Below are 20,839 nucleotides of genomic sequence, written 5' to 3'. Positions count from 1 at the left end.
GCGCTGAATTGCAAGTGAGGGTATCCGGAGAGAGACAGGAACGCTATGCGGCAAGGGAGCATTAGCTGTCAGGATTCGACGTAGAAACGCGCAAAACTTGCACCGAACGCCTTCCCGCTCAGGCAGAAACGGACCCATTTCCTCAGGAGTTCGACGGACGGGGAAATTTTGGAAATAGTTGCCGACTGGCAGCTGGGTGTCGCGCCTTCCACGCGTTGCCGCGTCAACTCTCATCACACGTGAACAGGCGAAAGCCAGCAGGTTCTTCTTGAAACTTGCGGATGGTAAGGAAGACAAGAAAAGCACGCTTCCAGGTGCCCGTACTTTTATAGGCTATTCTCGTTCACTGAGCCTCCTCGATCCCACGGATGATATCACTTCTCGCCCAGCCTCGGCCTAAACTGAAGCGTATCGCGTGCTGTTAGGGAATTCCTTTTCCTCGTCTACAGCCGCAGTCGGTCACCCAGAGGCAGCTGCAAAGCCGCGCGACAACTCGACAGTCTATCGGAGACAAAGGAACGCATCTGCCCGAGGCGCACAAACGGCATGCAGCGTCAGTTTCAGGTGAAGGGTGTATAGGCAGCTTTCTTGAAACCCTCTCTAGAGACCGGATTACACACATTGTCCCGGGCGGGGCATTTTGGACGTCATAGGTTTCGCCTTTCTCCCTGTCGCACTGCCGAGCAGGAGAGGAAAAGACAGAGCGGGAAATTGACTCAAGGAAAAAAGGAAGAAGTCTCTACGTGTAGATCCCTGTTTCTCCATTCTCGAGACATTGACAACCCCGAATCCTGCCGTCCACAGATATGTGGACACGGTAGGCAACCGGGACGTTCTCTGCACTGTTCAGCGTGAGAGCACGTTTGCCGTATCTTCCACATGGCCTCTCTCTCTCTCGCGGAGAGCGGTCGATGCTTTCGGTTTCTGCGCGCACAAACGCGGGCCGAGAGTGGCAGGATCCGAGAGCACTGACGTACGATATCAGCGGCGTTGCTCCGGAATTCTAGACCCATTTTCGTTTGAGGCTCCGACACCATCGGGAGCCGTTTCAAGTTTTTAAATTGCTTTCCAGTTTCTTCAGGCTTGTAAGTCTCTCTCCTGATGTTTGTCTGCTCTACATGGCGGGCATCATGGCTAGCTAGCGTTGCCTGTCTGACGAAACGCGCGCGCTGGGTTTCTAGGCTTTTACCCGTCTCGAGAGTTTTGAACCTGTGACCCGTCTACAGTTCCCCTTTTCCGCCCCCGGCTCGTTTCCGCACCTCTTTTCTGATTTCCTGCGTAGCGGAACGGCCGTATCTGCGCTGGACGATTTCTCGTGTCTTTCCACTCTGCGAACTAACGATGGCCCTCGTTGCACCGATTGCGCCCGCCTCGGCGTTCGTCCAGGCACGTCGACGTTCTCTGACGCCGCCGAGGCAGGAGGAATGCCAGTTTGAGTACGCGTCTTCCTCTGTCGTCGCGTCTTTTCCTCAACATAGCATCGCCCCTTCGCGATTTTATTCCGTCCAATCCACCCCTCGGACGCCGGCAACTGTAGCCGAAGCAGCCGCCGACGTCGCGTTGCGAGCCGCTCAGGCGGCAGTGGCGGCGGCGCACGCAGCCTCAATTGCTGCGGATGAATGTACAAGTCGGGATAGCTCAAACAATGCAAGGTACGGGGCGGAGATTTCCCCTGCAGACTCTCCGGGCTTCTTCGGCAAACGCTTTCTCCCTGTGGAAGACGCCCAGTCAGTGAGCGGTTCGCGCTGCGCGACAGCGCGGAGCTCGCTGGACGCTCCAGCCTTCAGGGTGGTCAGCGAGATGCGAGACGCTCCAGAGAACTGCGTTGCCAAGGTGACAAATCCCGAAGGTTCGACCGGCGGATTGCCCGTGTGTCAACGCGCGACGACGACCTCGGTCCTTATGGCCAAGTTTCAAGGAAGGAAGCCTCTCAGTCGCACGACGTCGGCTATGCCCGCTACAGGGTCCGAAGTGTATCAAGTCACGCGAAAGGTTCGCGAGAGCGGGGGGCGGTTCGTGGGAGTTTCCGCTGCGAGGGATCAAGAGCGCTGCGCCTCGGTCGGCCACGTCTGTGCAAATTTGCCTCCCGGGAGCGATATTAGCAGCCCTACTCGCCTGAGCAGCCGTTGCAGCTACAGCAGCGTCGAGAGGGACTCGATCGTAGCTCTCGCCGTTACGCCTGCTGAGTCGTTGCCAGGTGGTTCCACGTGTACGCCGCTTTTTTCGGGGTTTTCCGACCAAAAACCGTCCCAAGGCACAGGCGTGCCTCTTCTTGTCGTTAGTCGCCAACAGGAGGACGACGACGCGTCATCTGCCTTTCGCCGACTTGGGATTGTGCGCCAAGTCACCGGGGAGAGCAGCCGCATGACGAGTCGCATGAGCGTTTTCATGGAAGATGCTGCAGCCGTTGCCATGTCTCTGGCGGAGGACGGCTCTCTCCACGCGACTCCCCAGAGCAGGGAAGAAAACGACGACAGCTCCCAGAAAACGCCGGCGCAAACACGTCCAGAGCCTCCTCGGTGTCTCGTCAGACACGCCTCCATGCCTGCGTTTATGCCTGCCGACGAACAACGACAGAAAGTGCTAAAGGTAAGACTCACACAGCGCACGCACGCAGCCGCCCAGCTTACACTTTCAGACCTAAAGACAAATGTACGCGTATATATTCCAACTCAAAGTTCCCGGGGATAGCGCTGACTTGCGAAGGGAAAAGACGGCGCCACGATGCAGTCGGATCCTAGTGTGCTTTGTGTGTGACCCGTGTTCGTTCAGGACGGCATTCCACCCACGCTGACTCCACAGGATTTGCTGAAGCTGCAGAGGGAAGCGAAAAAGAACTTCAACTCCCAGACCTTCCTGTCAGGCGCTACTCTCAAGAGTCTGTTGATGGCACCGGACGAGAAGGGTTCGACGCTGCTCGTAAAAGCTCCAGAGCCCAAAGCGGAACAATCTTTCGCGTGTCGCGCGCTCGAAGCAGCTCGGGAGGCTGCTGCCGCTTCGCCCGGCGGAAATTTTGCTCGAACTTTGTCCCTTCCTGAGGAGACGGTGCCACGCATGTCCTTCATTGTGATGGACGACGAAGAGCAAGAGGAACGCGAAACCAAAGGCCGACGGCGTCGAAGAGTGCTCATTCTCGAAGATGAGGATGAGTTAGACATTATCGCTGCTGCTGATTATTACAAGCGCGACGGTTTCTCTACGTCCTGCAGAAACATTGGCGACAGATGCAGAAGTTTCCTTCAGAAAATGGTTAGGCTCTGCTGGTAATGCCGAAACTCATCCCCGGATGGCAGAGAGGCGTCCGATGGTTTTCAGCCACTTGCGATCGGAAAGACGGATGTAACGGCATCGCCTACGGAGCGTGCATGATAACGCCGCGCAGTGACTCGTGTTGCGTGGACATTTTCACAGCGCGATCAGTGAGAGTGGTGAGGGGGTTCCAAGAACCCTGTGCTCCGGGGGTTCCAAGAACCCTGTGCTCCGGGACAACTGGTCAGCCCGTGGAGACATTAAAACACGCAGGTTTCTCTTGCGAACACGCCAGTTGCCCACGCGCGTCGGTAAAAGACGGGGTAGGATCTGCAGTGTATTACGGGTTTTCCAAATCATGCTTTTTTTAAAGAATGGCAAGGCATAGCGGGCGCGAGTAGTGCTGCTTCAGCAATTCGGACAAAGTGAGAACGAAGCCCTTCTTCGCCCGGGGAGCTCGGAGCACAGAGAGTCTGGGAAGATGGCGGGAACATGGAGAAGGGGACAATCGAGAGTTTGCTGTGAATGAATGCCTTGCACAGTTTTCGTGTGCAAGTTCTGTCGCGTTCTTCACAGGCGACAAAGACGGACGAGGTCACGACTAGCCTCGCCTGTGTGTGAACCCCGGCGTGGGATCAGTCTACGGGTGGAAATATATTTTGAATCTCTTCTCTCTAGAAACCAACCATTGGGAGCACACACGAAACAACCTCCCGTTCTTTTATGAAGTACCGGTTTGTACCATTGCGGGCGCAGCCGTTCTCTGCGTGGCCATGGAGGGTATTATGTACATATGTGGGTATAAACGTATATATATATATATATATATATATATATTGTTAAACTCTACCCCGACTTTTGCGTGTATATTTGTAGAAAACGGGGAGTCCTGGTTTTGCCAGCGGAAACATCTTTCCGGGAGATTCTCTCTGCTGTACACCAGGGACCGCAAAATGGGGCGCTCAGCGATCGTGGCACTTTTGAACTATGGACTCCCACAGAAACAACGCTAGCCATGGGGTTGTCCGATGTGCGGGACTTGGCATTATAGCAGTTTGGCTCACATTAAAAACGTGGCTGAGAGAAACGAACTTTTCTAAAACTCGATACCCTGTGAAAGTTTTTCAGCCGCTGCTGCGGCAGCTCAGGGAGCGACAGAAAGGCACAGCCCCCGGGGCAAGATCGCGAGAGAGAAAAATGTGCGCGGCATGTGCGGCATTCTTGGTCAGTGGGGGAGAAAAGCGTATCTCAACATAACTTTGTTTGGGAAAGTGACCGGAAGCTTGCAAGTGCATGCCTCATCTGTTAACTGAATGCGCCGCCCGGACGGTCCACCTGCGTGCGGAGAGCCGTCGCGTGAGCGGACTCCCCTACCGTGGACTTTTTGATTGCCAACAAACACCAGCGAGCGCTTTGTACGCGCCACGAAACGGAAAAGAAATTCAAAAGTGGAAAGGAGGCTGGAATGTACAGCAGTGTGCCGTTCGACACCGAAGCCTCTATGCAGTTTCCATGTGGGCTCTAGAATGTGGGTCAGTGAAGCGTACAGCTCAGGTCCATGGTCTAAATCCTACACAGGAACTTCAGATGCATAGGTGTACAACGCGCTCGAGCGAGAGCAAATCCTTCACTCTGCCGTCAGTTTTCGCAGGCCGTGGACTTTGATTTTCTTCGCTTTCTTAAACGCCACCGGAGCGGCGGATCCCAAATCCCCCGTTTCCTCTCCAGTCTACGAATCGGCAAAAGCACAGGACAGCGGAAACAAAGACACCTGTTGTGCACACGCGTACCTTAGTTTACCTTAGTCGTGCCCTGTCACGAACATATATACAGATATATATTTAGATAAATCAGTACAGACACGGATTTGCCTGTGATGGTGTAGAAAAGAAGACTACGTACCAATCTCCTTATACGCAGAACCATTGCTCGTCAAACGAATGTGTGTACAGAAGTTACATATACACAAGTATCCTCCCGCACATCTTTACGTAAACAAATACGAAAACGTAATATGTGCGTTGGCCTACTTGGACAAGCACGCATACTTTGACGAGTTTCTTCTCTGCCGCTGTTCGGATGAACTATACTTACCAAAGGATGGTAGACAGGCTTCTCGAGGGGTTCGAGGTCGTCGCGATGAAGAGGCCCCTGGCAGGCGATGTCCCAGCGCAGATCCTTGAGGTATCCAGCTGAAGAGCGAGACAGAAAAGAGAGACTCACCGTTTGCCGATCCCACACGAGGTTCCCAACGCAGGCGCTCTCTTGAAAAGAATCATGTTCACCAGCGGTTCTCTACCACGCAAATTCTATTTCCAGAGACGTCTTTCTACCTATAAGGGAAGATGTCCCGTCTCCTTGCATGGTGTTCATACGCAGAATCATACGTCAAACGCTGAATCAAATACGCGGCCGAGAGCCTTCTACATCTCTGCAGCCTCTCACTCCCTAGAATCCCGGGACTTTTCACTTTCTCTTTCGCTATCACTCCGCATCTTCTTCTCTCCCGACCGCTGGAGTCCCTCCACTAACCACCGCTGTTGCTTTCACCTAGTGCAAAACCAGTTCTTCTCCTTCCTCCCATCCTCGTACGTGACCTCACTCCTTCCCTCTTTTCCAATTTCGCGTCCTTCCCACTTTTCCTCCCGCCTTCTCCCCCACCGTCCCCCCCACCCCTGCCTTGCTCCGCGTTAACCGCGCCTCCTGCTCCCGTTCTTCCTGCTTACCTTCGGTGTACGGCTCTTCTTCTGCTTCGCCTTCGATCTCTTCTTCGCGCGTTCCGCAGCTTGCAAAAGCGCTGTATTCTCCAGGCTTGACGACTTCCCATTCGCCGATATTTGGGCCGGTCGCAGCCTTGTTTTCAATCGGCACATCGCTCTGACTTCCTGCTGCTCCGTCCTGGCTGTGTTCTTCTCTCTCTGACCCTTCACCCGTTTTCGCTCCTGAAATGCTTCCCGAGTCGCCAGGGGCCGTCGTCGTCTTTGCATCCCCGTCCTCCGTTTCGTCTTCGACTTCTTCCCCTCCCTTCGACGCCACTTTCATGAACTTGCGTCGCCATTCTTCACTCGTGGCTCGGCCGCCACGTCCCCTCCCTCCTCGAGGCCACGGCCCGCCTCTTCCTCGACCGCGTCCGCCGACAGGAAAGTCGTCCCGTCTTCTGCCTTCTCTGTCTCCAGACCCACTGTCTCCGTGTATTCCCCACACATCTTCCGTCGCCTGCAGAGCCGCTACGCGCGCAGCTTCAACTAGCGAGCGCCGAGACACGTCGGCGTCCGCATGAGCACACGCGCTTCCGCCTGGCGGCGTCAGCGTCCGGTGTCTGTACGCCGCACGCGGAAACCCTGTATCGGCGTAGTACCCCAAGCCTTCACTTCCCATCCGGAAGACGAAGCCGGGACGCACCCCGGCGAATTTCGAAGACGGAAAGAAACCGGCCTCATCTCCGTCCGCCTTTGCTCCAGGCGCGAGAGCAGCAGACGAGGAAGAAGAATGCGGACAGTGACACGCTCTTGAACTCGCGACAGCTGCCAGAGCAGAATCCAACGGTCGGCTGGACTCCGGAGGCGGATTCGGCTTCTCTTCGCCTTTCACTCCGTGGACGATTCCCCCCACAGGGCCAGCAGAACCGCCAACAGCGCCCGACAAGCTCGCCTTCTCCGCTCCTTCTCCCTGGGCAGACAACGAAGTCGAAGAGGACACAGAAGAGAAGGAAAGGGAAGAGGACGAACGAGCGGAAGACTCAGTATTGCCTGCTCTTTCCCTCTTTACGGAAGCGGTTGACGGCTCTTTCTGGAGACCAGAGGAGTCAGACGCCAAGGCCTCGGGTTTGGCTGCCACAGGCAGTTGCGAAGTCGACGCGTTTGAGGGGTTTGCAGATTCCGTTCCTTCGCCTTTTGTTGCGTGACTGAGCACCCCGTCTTCTGGCTTCGCCACTTTCTTGATTGACACAATCTTCAGTTTCGGCTTTGCCACGGAAGGTGTCGGGGGCCGCCCTGGCTCTGCCCCCGCCGCGTGCACATGCCCAGCTGTATGTACACCCGAGACTGGAGCGCTGGGGGGAAGCGGGGGAAGAGGGAACCAGGGGGGCGGGGTCCAGGAGGATTCTTGCGTTTGGGAATTGAAGAAATAGGGGAGACCGGAGGAGGGATCGACAAACATCGACCAGAAGCCACTCTGAGCGACGGCCGGCGCACTTTGCTCCCCGCATACGGCCGGACCCGAAGAATACGAAGGGTAAGGATGAGATTCATGGCCGTCTTGACGCATAGCAGCAGCTGCGGCAGCTTCGACGCGGGCGATTTCTTCGCGTTCGAGTCGCGCGTTGGCCTCTCTCTCTTTCTCGCGGTGCTTCATGTCTCGGAACATTTGCTGCATGTTCATGATATGCCGTTCGGACATCTCATGGCGCTTGACATTCTGCACGCGCGAGGAAACGCACAGACGGCCAGAAGCCGATGAGTTTGAGCACAAAGACACGAGCTGCGAACTCCGGCGGAAAAAGCGGAGAGAAAGGCGGAAAGGTTGAACAGCCGCGCACTTAGGTTTGACCAAAGCAGACAGCAAGCGAAAGGGGAAAGAAAGCCGGTGAGAATCCGAGCGGCACGCGAGACGCAAGCGACAAACAGGGAAAGCAAAAACCGAACGCGTAAGGGAGAAGAAAGAGAAGACAGCGACGGAAGGGCTAGTGCCCTGGCGAAAAAGGACGAGAGAGAAGATACGTGAGGAAAGCCAAATGTGCCCCTATCTTTGCCGCAAGACGGGCACATAACCATGAATCCCTTGTCATTCCTATGCAAACAGGTATCTATCTATCTATCTATCTATCTATCTATCTATCTATCTATCTATCTATCTATCTATCTATCTATCTATCTGTGTCTGCAGCGTCGTCGAAGAGCGTATTATAACGGAATGATACGTTTCGACGTGGTAGATGGAGGCGGTTAGATGCAGTCGGGCATGTACGCACGTGTGTACGGTCGCTTTTTGGCAATCCGTCGTACGGTCACCACGTTTTGGACCTTCAGATTTGGATGTATGTGAAGAGATAGTTTCCCTTGGTGTGGAGGGGAATCTTCTTACCATCGTATGGCCGCTTAGCCAGGTCTTACAGACCTCGCAGTAGTGCTTCTTCTGAGACACCCAGCGCTCCGTCATTTTGCCGAAAGAGGGAAAACGGGAGTTGCAGAAACAGAATCAAATGAGAAAAGTGCGGGCCTCCCTCGCGGGCCGTAAGAGGCGAGACGTTTTGTCGAGCCTGCCCTGTCGCCGAACGCTCTTTTCTCAGACCGGAACCGGCGCTCGGAACAGAGAAGAACAAGGCAAAGGCGGAGAAGAATACCGACGCACAGGAAGGAGACAGCGAACAGAAGGGACGGACGCAGCGAGAAGGGAAGGAGACGGCAAGAAAGGAAGTTTCTGCAGAGGAACCAGACCGTCTCGGAGACAGAACGGAGTAAATGCCATGTTCGGATGGTGCACGTTCTTCGCGTTGAGTCTCATTTGGTGTGTGCTACGGTTAACAAGACCGACGCAGACGAGAGGAGAATCGGATAAGCTCCATTTTCTGGCGTGAAGGAACGGACGGAAGAGCCGTGGATTCTTTTGACAAGGCAGAGAAGAGATATCGTACGCAAAGTAAGAAGCACGCGAGTCTCTGAAAAGGAAAGACGAAGTGATACGGAGAGAAAAGAAGCCAGAAAGAGAGGAGGAGCAAAGAGAGCGAGAAATGCAAAAATACGAACGGACTGAAAAGCGGGAGGCTCCTCTCGACACCTCAAACGAAAAAGACAGGGGAAAATCGTGGAAGAACAAAAGGGGAAAATCGTGGAAGAACAAAGGGGACGATGGAGTTGGACGAATGAAAAAACGACAATCTCCAGCAGGCGAGCAGAGAAACCTCAAGTATCTTCGTAGACAGCTCGGCGGAGAGGTGAGAAGCACTGTTTCCCAACTCTTTTATCTACTCGTTAAGAAGAAAGAGACATGAAAGTGGACACGGCGCACACGTGCTTTTTGACAGCCTCGAATCTTTCACCTCTTCAAATCACTCTTCGTTAAAAGATCAGGTGCTGCTTGTCTGGCCGGCGAAACGGGAAAATCCGCTTTTCCACTCGAGCGAATCCTTCCCTGCATGCATGCGACTGCATTCGTTGGTTTTCATGAGCGGAAAGCGAACGCGGAGGGACAACGTGAGCGCAGGAGAATCGCTTTCTTCTTGTATGAGTGGAGAAACATTCCTGCGAGAAAAACAACGCGGAGAAAAATCTCGTCTTGCTTCTCGAGATTCGCTTGCTGTTCACGAGGGAAGCGGTTGTAGCCTTTTCTCCTCTTTCGGCCTCGTCCTCACCAGGCATTTGAGGCGGCCACACACGCGCGTTCCGCCCCTCGCTGCTGAGGGCACGGGCCATTTTCCTCGGATTTTTGCTCGCTTGTGCTCCCCTTTCACTTCTTTTCTTTTTCCTTGGAAAAAGAAGAACGAGAGGGAAAAGCCAATACTGTTTTCGACTCTTCCCCTTCACAAATCGCCCATCTTGAACCTCGGGCTCGGGTCCCACAGGAAGCCTCGAGGGCCCTTTCCGTTGAGTGTACATACACCTCAGGTCCAGTGTAAACGTACACTTCGTCTCTTGAGTCAAGAGAACGCCGCGTTCCAGTGTAGATCTGGAGGACCAGCAACAACGTCTTTGTCGTCTCGTAAATCTTTTTTCGTGTCGGGTCGTCTACCGTGGCGTGCTGTCTGTTCCCGCTCTCCTTCCGCCCGTCTCTTCCCTCCATCTTCGCCCTCTCGCGGCGGGGGCTTCCCTCCTCGTTCCTCCTCCTCCTCGTCTTCCACCTTTTCTCCGGCGCACACTCGTCGAGTGCCTGTCGTCGCTCCTCTCCCCTGGCTGTTTTCTGTCCCGTGTTCCTTTTCGTGTGCCTTGGTCTTCGCGAAACAAAATGGCGAAGGGGCTGAGAGCCAAGAGCAAGCGGCGCTACCGCGCAGTGAAGAGACAGTGCGTCGCACAGACAGTCGAGAAAGACCGCCTCGAGTGTCTGAGTGCGCGTCTCCAGCTTCTGCAGCAAGGCAGCAATCTCGTGGACCTCGATATTCAGCCACCGAATGCGTTTCTTCATCCAGGTACGTCCTTTTTTTCCGTTTTGGAAGGAAGAGAGAGAAGGCGAGACGGGGAGGGAGCGGCAGACGGAAGGGCAAACAAGGCGGCGATTCTGATCCACGTTGCGCTTGTCGCCTCTCGAGTGGAAAACGGTCGTTTTTTTCGCGCCCTCTGCCGTTTCATCGTTTACCATTCCGCTTGCGCGAGACTCCTCCTACGGCGGCGGGGGCGTGTCTCTCCTCCTCTTGGCTCTCCATCTCCGTTTTCTTCTTTCTTATTTTTCTTTCTTGTTCCTCTGTCTTTTCTTCTGCCGTGTGTTCCTCCTCTGCTCCCCTCTCCACAGACACTGCAGGTGCCGTGTTTCCTCAGAAGCTCCCAGGACCGCCTCCGCTGGATTTCCGGTGCGAGAAAGTTGGTCTCTTGGCAGGTGAGGAGAAAGCGCGCATAACGAGGAGCAACGAGACTTTCCCTTGTCAGTCCCGCCACGTGGTGTCTCCGCAGCAGTTGCAGCCGCGGTTCCGTTCCTCAGCACCTTCTCCTGCTCGTCTGCTTCGCGCTGCGCCCTCTTTGTTTAGTTTCTCTCCTCAGCCTGCGCGGTGGCTGCCGGCGAGAGTGAGTAGTTGCTGATCTTCCCCCTTTCACTCTCTTTTCGTCTTTTCCTCGCAGGCCTCGCGAGCACGCACAACCGGCGAAAATACACTCCAGAGGAAGAAGAGGACTTTATGCGGATGTACGACAATCTGCCAGGGAAGACCAACTATCCACGGACTCACTCGCTGCGCAAGCAGCTGCACGCAGAGCGCACCGCGGCGGATGGGGCCATGGAGGATGGGTCCTCTGAGGCAGAAGAGACAGGGGGCGAGAGGGGTGACATGAGCGACGCGTTCCCCGGAGACAGCGCGAGTGGAGACGCCTACGGACTGCCTGCCAGCATGATGATGACCGACGCCATGCGAGCGATGATGGATCGGCGCAGAAAAGAAGAGACATCGCGCGTCCCCGTCAAAGTTAATCTCCTCGCGACCAAAAAGAAAGCCGAAGCAAAGGCGGCGGCGAGCCGAATCGGAACCAAGAAACGAAGCAAGAAAGGGAAATGAATCAGAGAGAACAAGGGAGAGAATAGGGGGAGAAGAAGAGAATGTGAAGTCTAGAAAGGAGAGAGCACTTGACGAGAAGAGCTGTCAATAGGGGACCGCAGCGGAAATGCGAGAGCGAGGCGAACAGTTGACGGAGAGACGAGTCAGCGTGAGACGAGGGAAGACGAATGGGATGTGGGGGAGGCAGTGGGTGCAAGGAAACAGCGTGGGAGTCGAGAGAGGCAACAGGGTGAGAGGAGAAGGCAGTGAAGAGAAAGGAGGGGAACGGGAGAGAAGGGAAGAGCGACTGCGCTTGTTCCCGCGTCCGATTCGATCTGATGCATAGATCTCGAAGGATGTAAATCCTTCTGCGGAGGGTTTTCCACTCTTTCTTCACACGTCCTTTTCCAAGTCTGTTTTTGTCGAAACGCGGCGTCTTTGCACCCCAACGCAAAGGTCTTCTTTTGTGCTCACAGACGTTGAAACGTTTTCCTTTTTTGCGCCCCCACAGCGCTACCCAGCCGTTTGTTGCAGTCTCGCGGCCTTTGCCTCTCCTCGAGTTCTCCATTTTCAATCGTAGCTGTCTCCCCTGCTGTCTCTCCCGCCTCGTCACTCGCATTAACGGCGTCGTACTCGACGGCCTCCGCCGCTCACTGCATGTCTCTCCCCGCACGCTTCGACGCTCGGCTGTTTAAAGCCTCGCTTTGGCTTAACAACCGAACGCTCGCGTGACGCGAAAGGAGACGACAAGGGGGGACATTCCGCTCCCAGAGTCGTTTTTGTGAGAGGAGCCTCCCATCCTGCGTTCACTTCACCTGAGACGTCGTTCTGTCCTTTTCTCAGCACACACTTTCTCTTGCATACACACGGTACCAGAAAATCCGCGATTTTTGCACGTAACCGGGCTCACACACAGAGACGAGGCGCGTAGTGCTGCGTACGACCGTCGAGTTGAGGATATGCGGCTCTCACTTTGCACGTTCCAGATATCGAGAAGTGTCTCTGTCTGGTGAACGTATTCGCGCTCAGAAAGAGAGAGCGCGCGCGGCAAATACACTGTAGCTTTCCATGGAGAAGAAAGAATCGCGTCGCGGAAGGGCGTGGAAGAGCAACACAACGGAAGGGAGAACAGAAGTGCAGTCGGTGCAAAGAGGAACTTGTGAGACTGGTCGTCGCGCGTTTTTTTCATCGCCCCTCTACCCAGATGCGTTGATCTCTACAGATGGGTTGTGCGCCACTCGGGCTACGCCGCGGAAAGGTCGCTAAATAAATTTATAATCACATCTCTTTTTATATTTACACTATCGACATAAGTGTGTGTACGTCGAGGTGCTCGTGTGTAACTGCGTATTGCCGGGTTCCTCGACACCGCCTAGCGGTCTTTTTTCTTGTACGGCTTTTTCCGGCAGCAGATCCCGTGCAGAGAGGCGCGTGGCTGTCCATCTCTCTCTGAGTCTGGCTGTCGGGGCTCAAATACAGTCGGGCAAAGTGCCGAGCTGAGAGCTTGTCCTTTGGGGGCAGCCGCGCGAGAAGATATCTTTTTTGTTTTCCCGGGCGTTTCTCGGAGGGGTCGCACTCCCTCAGAGCGCGTTTGGAAATCTACAGCGAGAAGAATAGGGAAAAAAACTTGGCCTCTCTTCCTCTGAGGTTGCCAGAAGCGTGATGAGACCTCTACGCGAAAATCTCGTCTCTCGAGTCTCCTTCTCCGCTCCCGCTAGCGACCGTTGAGTCTAATCTTGAACGTCTTTGTTTACCGGATCCAAGTTCTATTGTGTTAGCATAGCGTAGTGGACTCATGGATATACTGAGTGTCCTCGAAACCACGCTAACGCAATAGAACTTGGGTCCGGTAAACAAGTTATCACTCGTATTAACAGCGAGAGACTGACCGCAAGCAGGTGGGGGAAGAGAGAGCACAGAAGCTGCAAAAGAAAGAAGAGAAGAGGAGAAGAAGAGAAGACGAAGAGAAAAAGTCCGAGACAGAGAGACACAGAGAGGCGAGCCGCGGCGGAGAGCAGGACAGCGTTAGAGAAGAATAAGAAACACAGGGAGAAAGGAGAGAAGGAGCGAGAAAAGCTGGGAGAAAGAGGACCATTCAGTGTCTCTGATCTGCTTCTACCTTTCCCATCTCTGTCTATTCTGTTCGCTGACTCTCGTTTTCCCGTTCTGATTCTAGTGGGAGACGGTCCGTCGGCTCCTCTCTCTCTCATTCCCGGGGGCATTCTTTTTCCGCGCATGCACGCCAACCCGCTTTTCTCGCAGGTCGTTTTCTCCCTCTAACGCTCTTGATTTAATCTGCCCTCTTCTCCTCGGGCGTTTACCCTCGTTTTTTCTGCTTTCCCTTGTTCCTCTTCTTCATCCATTTTCGTTGCATGCGTCTTCCGCTTCTTTCTTTTCCACTCCCGTCTTTTCCTCGCGTTTTTCTCTCTCCTCGCGCTCCGGTGTCTTCCCCTGTTTTCTTCGTTCGGTCTTGTTCCCGTTTTAAAGCTGCCCCGCCGCTCGTCTTCGTCTTAACAGTTGCTGGGCCGTTTCTTTTTCCCCGTGGGCTTCCCTCCTCTTCTCGCCGCTCCAGACTCCTTTTCGTCTCCCCGTAGTTCTCTCCTCTCTCTTGGATTTGGGGCTTGGCCGTCTTCTCTGCGAGGAGCACGAGGCGAAGAGAGAAGAGGAAGAGGGGGGAACAGACGCAGAAAAAAGGGGACAGGGTGAAGAAGGCAAAGAGGGAAAAACACGGAACAGAGAAGAGCAGGCCCGAGGGCGTCACCAGCCGGTGAGGGCAAACCGACGGCGGAATCATTGACGTCTGGGAAGAAACAGGAAACGACCACTCGTCTTCTTTTTTTGCCGCCCGTGTTCTGGTCTCCGTTCCGTCCCCTCTCGTCTTCTTGTCAAAAATCTCTCGCATCTCCCTTTTCCCCCTCATCGCCCCTTCCACCCGTCTCTTTCTACGTTCCCCTTCTCCTCTCTGTGTCTTCTGTTTCCTGTCTCTCTGTGAGCCGCATTTCTTCCTTCTCTGCTTCCTCCCCGTCCGTTCTCGACCTTTTCTCTTCCTCACCGCCCCACTCGCTCCTTCTTCGTTGCGTTCTCGCCTTCCTCTCGGCTTTCGCTCAAGATGTCCGCTTCCCTCCTGGAACACTTGCGCGCCGCGCACGAAGAAGTGGAGCGGGTCGAGCGAGCGGCCTCGCAGCTCCTCCTGCTGCAGGACCAGAAATGCGGCACTGGCCCGTCTTCTTCTGTGGGGGTACTGAAGGGCGAGAAGCGGAAGCGCGAGAAACTGCGCCTGGACTGGGCGGCTGCGGACTTGCTCAGCCGCATGCAGGAGAGTGCACAGAAGTGTCTCCAAATCTACGAGGACGGAGACAACTTGCGAAAGGACGAAATCGCCTTCCTCGGCGGCCAGCGCGAGGGCGGCGCGGGAAACGACGTGTGGATCAACTTTTATGAACGCATTCGCCAGATTCGAGAATTCCACAGAAAACGCGCAATGACTGCTGCTGCCCAAGGCACCGACTTGAACGCCGCACCGGAAATCAAAGACCCGCAAGCGCTCGTCGAAGAAGCCAACCAGGTAACCTGCCTCTCAAAACAGCACACATATACACACATACACTTACATGCATATATATATATATATATATATATACGAGTACGCTTCATTCTCTACGCGTATGCCTTGTCTCTGTCTCCTCACATGCACAAACATATACAGACGTATACACATATGGAAACCCGTATCTGTATGTGTGTGTATGCTATGGATATGCGTGTGTACGGAATCTGTATGTATACATCTGTATGTACGTGGGTGAAGTTGAGCAGCGCGCAGTGCCTCTGTTGAGTACAAGAGTCCTTTTTCTGGAGTCGCGAGAACTTGGTTTCACCTGTGGGACGCGTGATCTCTCCCTGTTCTGTGTCTGTGTCTCTGAATGACCACGTCCCTTTGAAGAAGATCGGAAACGTTTTGTAGATGCGTCTATGCATCCGATTCCTTGTCTTTTCGTGGGAGGGCCGACTTTGTGCATGTGCGCTGCGATGGCCTTTTTGGCCTGTTACCGGGTTGAGAGCCTTTCTTCCCTCTCTCGGTTTTGTAAAATTCTATGCTGATGGACCGGTTTTCACTTTCTTTTCTCTGCAGACTCCGTATTTGGACGGCGTGTTCGACGAGGCCGAGCAGTGGGGCGAGATGCTCAACTTGCATGACAGCTTCACCACCTTCATTAACTGGAAACCGATGAGAACGTACAAAGTGAACGAAGCCAAAAAGGCGGAGGTGAGCGTTTCTTGGGCACCTTTCGCGACTCTTTTCTCTCCTTTCCTCTCATGTTTCTCCGTGCTCTCTACCTTCTCTTCTCTTCCGTCTCGGTCCGTCCTCTCTGCATCTCTCTTTCACCGTTTCTGCTTCCCTCTTTTTCTGCGCCTTTTGGATTTGGTTTCAGAGTTGGGTGCAAGGAATCTCGACGGGCTCTCTAAGGCCTTCGTTGCGTGTTGAACATTTCGCGCCTTTGATTTCTTTTGTGCATGCAGGCGGCGCGGCTGCTGAAGCGCGGCTTGGCGGAGGAGGCGGTCGAGCGAATGAAGGACAGTCGCTTTGAGGAGGATCTGATTGATTACATTTCCTACTTGAAGTCTTTCCATCTTTTCTCTTCGATTCCTCGAGCCCTCAAATACCGATCCTCAGAGTACCTCGCCTACCTGAGAGGCATCGTCGCGTACCTCCAAGACTTCTTCCGAAGACGCAACCCTCTTGCCGATCACGACCAGGTCAGACCCAGAAACGCTGTCCACGCTCTCTCACGCCGCTCTCTTCGTCTCCTAGTGTCTCCGCTTGTGTCTCTCGTTGCCGCAGTTGGTCCCCCTTTGTGTCTCCTGTTGTCGCCTATTGTTTCTTTTTGTCTCTTCTTCTAAATCGCGAGGCCACGGGCTTTTTGCCGGGACCTTTCCTGGGAAGAGAGGGTTATCACAGACGGGAGAGAGTGTGGAGAGTCTCGAACAGAAGAGCGGAGAGGAAACCCTGAAGGGAAGCGTTGGAGAGAAAGAGAGGACGGACGGAACACGCGTTTTTCTGATGCCCACTCTCGACGGTGTGTGTGTGTGCATTCGGCCGCCGCGCCTGGAGTATTTCACGGCCTCGCTTTTTTTCCAGTCTTTTCTCTCATGCCTCCGCTTTTCACCTTGCAGTTTCGCCCACCCTTTCCCGACCTTTGCGGGCTTCACTCTCTACCGAGAAGACGCCGCTGGCGAGGAGGCGCGTGTTCTTCCAACTTGATTTCGAAGACCTAACTTTCGTTCTCTCGATCCAGCTGTATGTGTCTCGCTGCAAATGCGCCGTGGACTCTGCGCGCTGTGGCTCTTCGCAGGTGCGAAAGAAGTTCTCTGAGCAGTTCGAGGAGCAGTGGGAGCGGAAGGAGGTGCCGGGATGGCAGACGCTCACGGCGGCGCTGCCGCTCTACTGCCGGCCCACAGACAAAATCTTCCTCTCCGAAGGCCCCCGCGAATCGCACATGCAGGTGAGAGAGACAGAGAGAGACACACAGAGACAGAGAGAGACACACACAGAGACAGAGAGAGACACACAGAGACAGAGAGAGACACGGAGACAGAGAGAGACACAGAGGCAGAGAGAGAGACGGAGACAGAGAGACACACAGAGGCAGAGAGAGAGAGATGGAGGAGACAGCTGCAAACACACAGGGACAACCAACACACAGAGGAAGCGTAGGATGCGAAGATGCGTTTCTGTTTTTTGAAATATTGGCCTTTTTGCTGCAGGGGAAGAAGTACAAGAAGGCGGTGGTCGAGTTCACGAAGCTTTCGCGCGAGGAACAGGAGAAGCAGGCGGAGGATTCGGAGGCTCACGACAAGGAACTGGCGGAGGCGGAGTTTCTCGTCAACGCGTACAAGGAAATTCTGGAAGACGTCGTGGAAGTAAGTCAACAGGAAATCGGGCACGCGAGAGAACGCGGGAGTCGGGGGTGATTTGGAATATCTCTTTGCGTTCAAACCGGGGCCCGTCCCTGCTTTCCAACTGCGCCACCGTTTCCTCTGTGCCTTTCGCCGTCTGTCTTTTCCTATATTTCTCTGTGTTTTTCTCTGCTTCGCTCACTCCATCTTCTCTCTCTAGGCCGTGCATGTGCACATGCGTGGGCGGAGCTCGCCGGGAGGAGGCGCTCTCGCACGCGATTGATTTTGCGTCTCGGCCCTCTGCATGCTCGCGCGTTTGCCCCGTTCGTTTTCCCCTTCTTTCCAGCGCACTGTCGCTTACCATCACAAGAAGCAGTCGCGAACAGCTGAGGAGCTGGAGGAGGAAAACCGAAGCAGCGACGACGAGGACGATCAGGAGGCTGCTAAGGCGGTCGGCGATGCGGAACGCGACAGCGAAGACGAAGATGATGACCAACCCATCTACAATCCTCTTAATCTCCCTCTCGGTAGGAAAGCACACACCAGGTGAACGACGCCCCCAGGCAGGGCGCGTACGAGAAACCTACCGGTGGTAAAGCGAATTCACTGCGTGGCTACGAAGGAGACCCCTCCTCGATATGTCTGTGCATGCGTCTGACGCGCGGCTCTCTCTCATTCTCTCTCTTTCTCTTCCCACTTGTGTCTCTTCTTCACTTGTGTCTCTTCCTCTCTGTCGCTTGGTGGACGTAGGTTTCGACGGGCGTCCAATCCCGTTCTGGCTGTACAAGTTGCACGGCCTTGGGCAAGAGTTCAAGTGCGAGATCTGCGGCAACTTTTCGTACTGGGGAAGACGCGCCTTCGAGCGACACTTCATGGAGTGGAGACACGCCTTCGGCATGCGGTGCCTGCGCATCCCCAACACCACGCACTTCAAGGTGAGTCGTGGAAGCAAGCAGCGACGCTCGACAACAGCCGAGACGAAGCTCACGATGCGCGCGAACTGAGACTCAGAAGGCCTCTCGCGGCTCTTGGATAGCTTCCACGCTCTCCTCCTGGCGGCGGGCTTCGCCACGATGAAACGCTACCGCGAGAAGACAACACGCGTCGTTTCGTGCTGAACACCAACGCCTGCATGCAGAAAAAGAGACGGCGCGGACAGCGCGGGCACAAGGAGAGCAGCGCACACAGAAGCCAGGCGAAAAGCGCGTAAATAACGCACAAAGGCGCGCCCACTTTTGAACAGGAATTGCCGCCTACTTGGAGAGAAGCACCTAAACGCCTATATATGTACATGTATATACATGTATAGATACATGTATGTATCTGTATATATATATATATATATATATATATATGTAGATGCATGTAACTGTACGTGTATGCATGCACATGTATTAAGCGGTACCGAGACGCCGCGTGTGACTGAAACGCGTGGTGTTTTCAGGAGATCACGAAGATCGAGGACGCGATCAAGTTGTATGAGAAGTTGAAAAAGGATGCAGAGGGAAAGGTACGTCTCGCGTTTCTTGCAAAGTGCGAATTGGAATGAATCTCTTGGCGTATATTCGGACTCAGGGCGTCGCGAGGCCAGAGCGACTTGTCTGGGCTCTTCTCCGTCTCGCTCTCTCTCTGCGCTTTCTATCTTGCCCCACGTGTTTCCTTCTTGCTGCTTCTCTCATTCACCTCATTTCTCCGTTTTTTTGTCCCTCGTCGTCTCGGATCTGTGTGAGCTTTAAGACCGTCACATAGGCCCTCTCATTCGTGTTTCCCAGAGGCGGCTTTCCAGCTCTTCGGTGCCGACCCGTACAGCTGCGTTGCTTCTTTGTTTTTTTTCCATTCGCATGTGGTGATCATGCTCTGCCTTTTGTCCCTGTTTTCTGCGTGTCCCGCTTCTGTCCTCTGTTTGTTCTTCTGCTTTCCTCCTTTGCGTTCTCTGCACCCATTCCCCGCTCTCGGGTCTCTCGTTTTCTCGCTGCGATGCAGACGTTCAAGGACGAGCAAGAACTGGAATGCGAAGACTCGCAGGGGAACGTCATGAACCTCCGAGCTTTCGAGGATCTTCGAAGGCAAGGTCTTCTCTAAACGGAAGCGTTCTGCGGCTCTCTTTCTCTTTGTTTTTCTGTGTTTTTCCTCTAACGGCGTGGTTTAAAGTGCACGAGCCCCGCGGTCGGCAGTCTCGTGCGCTTTCTGCTTTTCCTGTTTGCGCGCCCTCAACTCGTCTGTTTTCGGACTTTCTCTCTTCTCGCAGTTTCTTTTTCCCGTTTTCGCGCCGCGTTCATGATTGCCGGTGGATGCATCTACGCCGTGAGAGCACAGGGCGAAAGAAAGCATCGCTCCAGAAATAATAGAGTCTGTTTCCACAGAACGAGAGAGACGGCACGACACACACGTTGCAAATGGACAGAGAGAGGATGAAAGAGACAGGTGGAGAGAGGCAAAAGAGAGAAAAACACGTCACGGTTGGAGAACCGGGTTCCTTGCTTCTGTCTTGCTGTAATTACCAGTCAGCGAGAAAGGGAACAAGAGAAACATTCAGTGGATCTGGTGTCTGTGCGCCAATCTGGGGTTTTTGGAAAGGGGAAAGTTGCCACGAGACTACCGTCCCCGCGGGAACTATGGAACGATCTTTGCTAAAAGAATGCATTTCTTCTTACTGTAAACCACCCTTCCTCGACTTCGGATTCTCTGCCGTCTTGTCAGTCGTTTGTCTACCAGTAAGGCCCCGTCTACTGTCTCACCTGTTTTACGTGCTACCTCTCTTCTCTCCGCTCTCCTCTTCTTGCCCCTTTCCTGCATTTCTTTTCTTTCGCAATCCCCACAGTTTGCACAGGGTTTCTGGCGCTTCCACAAAGTTCTCACACAAACACGGACTGCCCGTCCCTAGGCTTTTTTTCGGAGGCATCCTCGACTCTTTTCCATCTTAATCTCTTCTTGTCTACACAGAAGCTTACACGTTTACACATTTATGTATATATATATATATATTATGTATATGTTTCAGCACGGCATTTGTAGCTGCTGCTGTGATGTGAACATTCCTGTTTCTCTCGAGAGATAGGCCTGTTTTTTTCTCTCTTCGCCCTCGCACACGCTTTGAGAGCGTTGCTTTCCGTTTACACATCCACTTGCGGCTCTTCTCATCGCGAGCTCAAGCAACCTTTGACTCATACGTTTCTATGTCACTCCAAACGTGCATATATACTCATGTATATATACATTTATATACATTTTCGTATATGTTAGTATATATATATATATATATATATATATATATATGTGCACATTGTGGAATGGAGGAGACAGTCCACCTGCGTAGAGCTTTCCTGTTCCGCAAAGCGTGATCGAGTTGTACACAAGTTGTGAGTCTTTCTGGAGACAGAAGGCATATCGAAAGAGAATGTTCCCACCCTCTGCGTTCTGCCTCTCTCCGGAAGAGTTTATGGGAAAGTGCAAATCGCCAAAAATTCCCGAATCTTCACAGAGAAGACACGGCGGTTTGGAAATCGAGATTTTCTGGAT

General features: G+C 53.9%; 4 protein-coding genes across 4 annotated transcripts; 3 read left to right on the top strand and 1 right to left on the bottom strand.

The window, feature by feature from the left end:
- Nucleotides 1-1,341: 1,341 nt before the first annotated feature.
- NCLIV_005390 (conserved hypothetical protein) lies at nucleotides 1,342-3,267 on the top strand (the record flags this gene model as incomplete). Its single annotated transcript, XM_003880049.1, has 2 exons — nucleotides 1,342-2,589; nucleotides 2,773-3,267. The coding sequence occupies 2 exons, from the start codon at nucleotides 1,342-1,344 to the stop codon at nucleotides 3,265-3,267; spliced, it is 1,743 nt and encodes a 580-aa protein (XP_003880098.1).
- A 1,609-nt stretch (nucleotides 3,268-4,876) lies between these two features.
- Nucleotides 4,877-8,406, bottom strand: NCLIV_005380 (putative ww domain U1 zinc finger domain-containing protein; the record flags this gene model as incomplete). Its single annotated transcript, XM_003880048.1, has 4 exons — nucleotides 4,877-4,978; nucleotides 5,344-5,441; nucleotides 5,976-7,665; nucleotides 8,332-8,406. The coding sequence occupies 4 exons, from the start codon at nucleotides 8,404-8,406 to the stop codon at nucleotides 4,877-4,879; spliced, it is 1,965 nt and encodes a 654-aa protein (XP_003880097.1).
- Nucleotides 8,407-10,188: 1,782 nt separating this feature from the next.
- Nucleotides 10,189-11,443, top strand: NCLIV_005370 (conserved hypothetical protein; the record flags this gene model as incomplete). The annotated part of the gene is made up of 3 exons (XM_003880047.1): nucleotides 10,189-10,369; nucleotides 10,690-10,773; nucleotides 11,013-11,443. 3 exons carry the CDS (start codon nucleotides 10,189-10,191, stop codon nucleotides 11,441-11,443), a joined length of 696 nt encoding a protein of 231 aa, XP_003880096.1.
- A 3,088-nt stretch (nucleotides 11,444-14,531) lies between these two features.
- On the top strand, nucleotides 14,532-19,402 carry NCLIV_005360 (putative splicing factor 3a protein; the record flags this gene model as incomplete). The annotated part of the gene is made up of 8 exons (XM_003880046.1): nucleotides 14,532-14,987; nucleotides 15,555-15,689; nucleotides 15,944-16,180; nucleotides 16,777-16,926; nucleotides 17,667-17,847; nucleotides 18,071-18,255; nucleotides 18,765-18,830; nucleotides 19,304-19,402. 8 exons carry the CDS (start codon nucleotides 14,532-14,534, stop codon nucleotides 19,400-19,402), a joined length of 1,509 nt encoding a protein of 502 aa, XP_003880095.1.
- Between the last annotated feature and the right edge of the window lie 1,437 nt (nucleotides 19,403-20,839).

The sequence above is a fragment of the Neospora caninum genome, chromosome II (assembly GCF_000208865.1).
Source record: "Neospora caninum Liverpool complete genome, chromosome II".
Lineage (NCBI taxonomy): Eukaryota > Apicomplexa > Conoidasida > Eucoccidiorida > Sarcocystidae > Neospora > Neospora caninum.
Note: the sequence above shows the minus strand (reverse complement) of the source record. Positions and strands in the feature narration are given on the sequence as shown.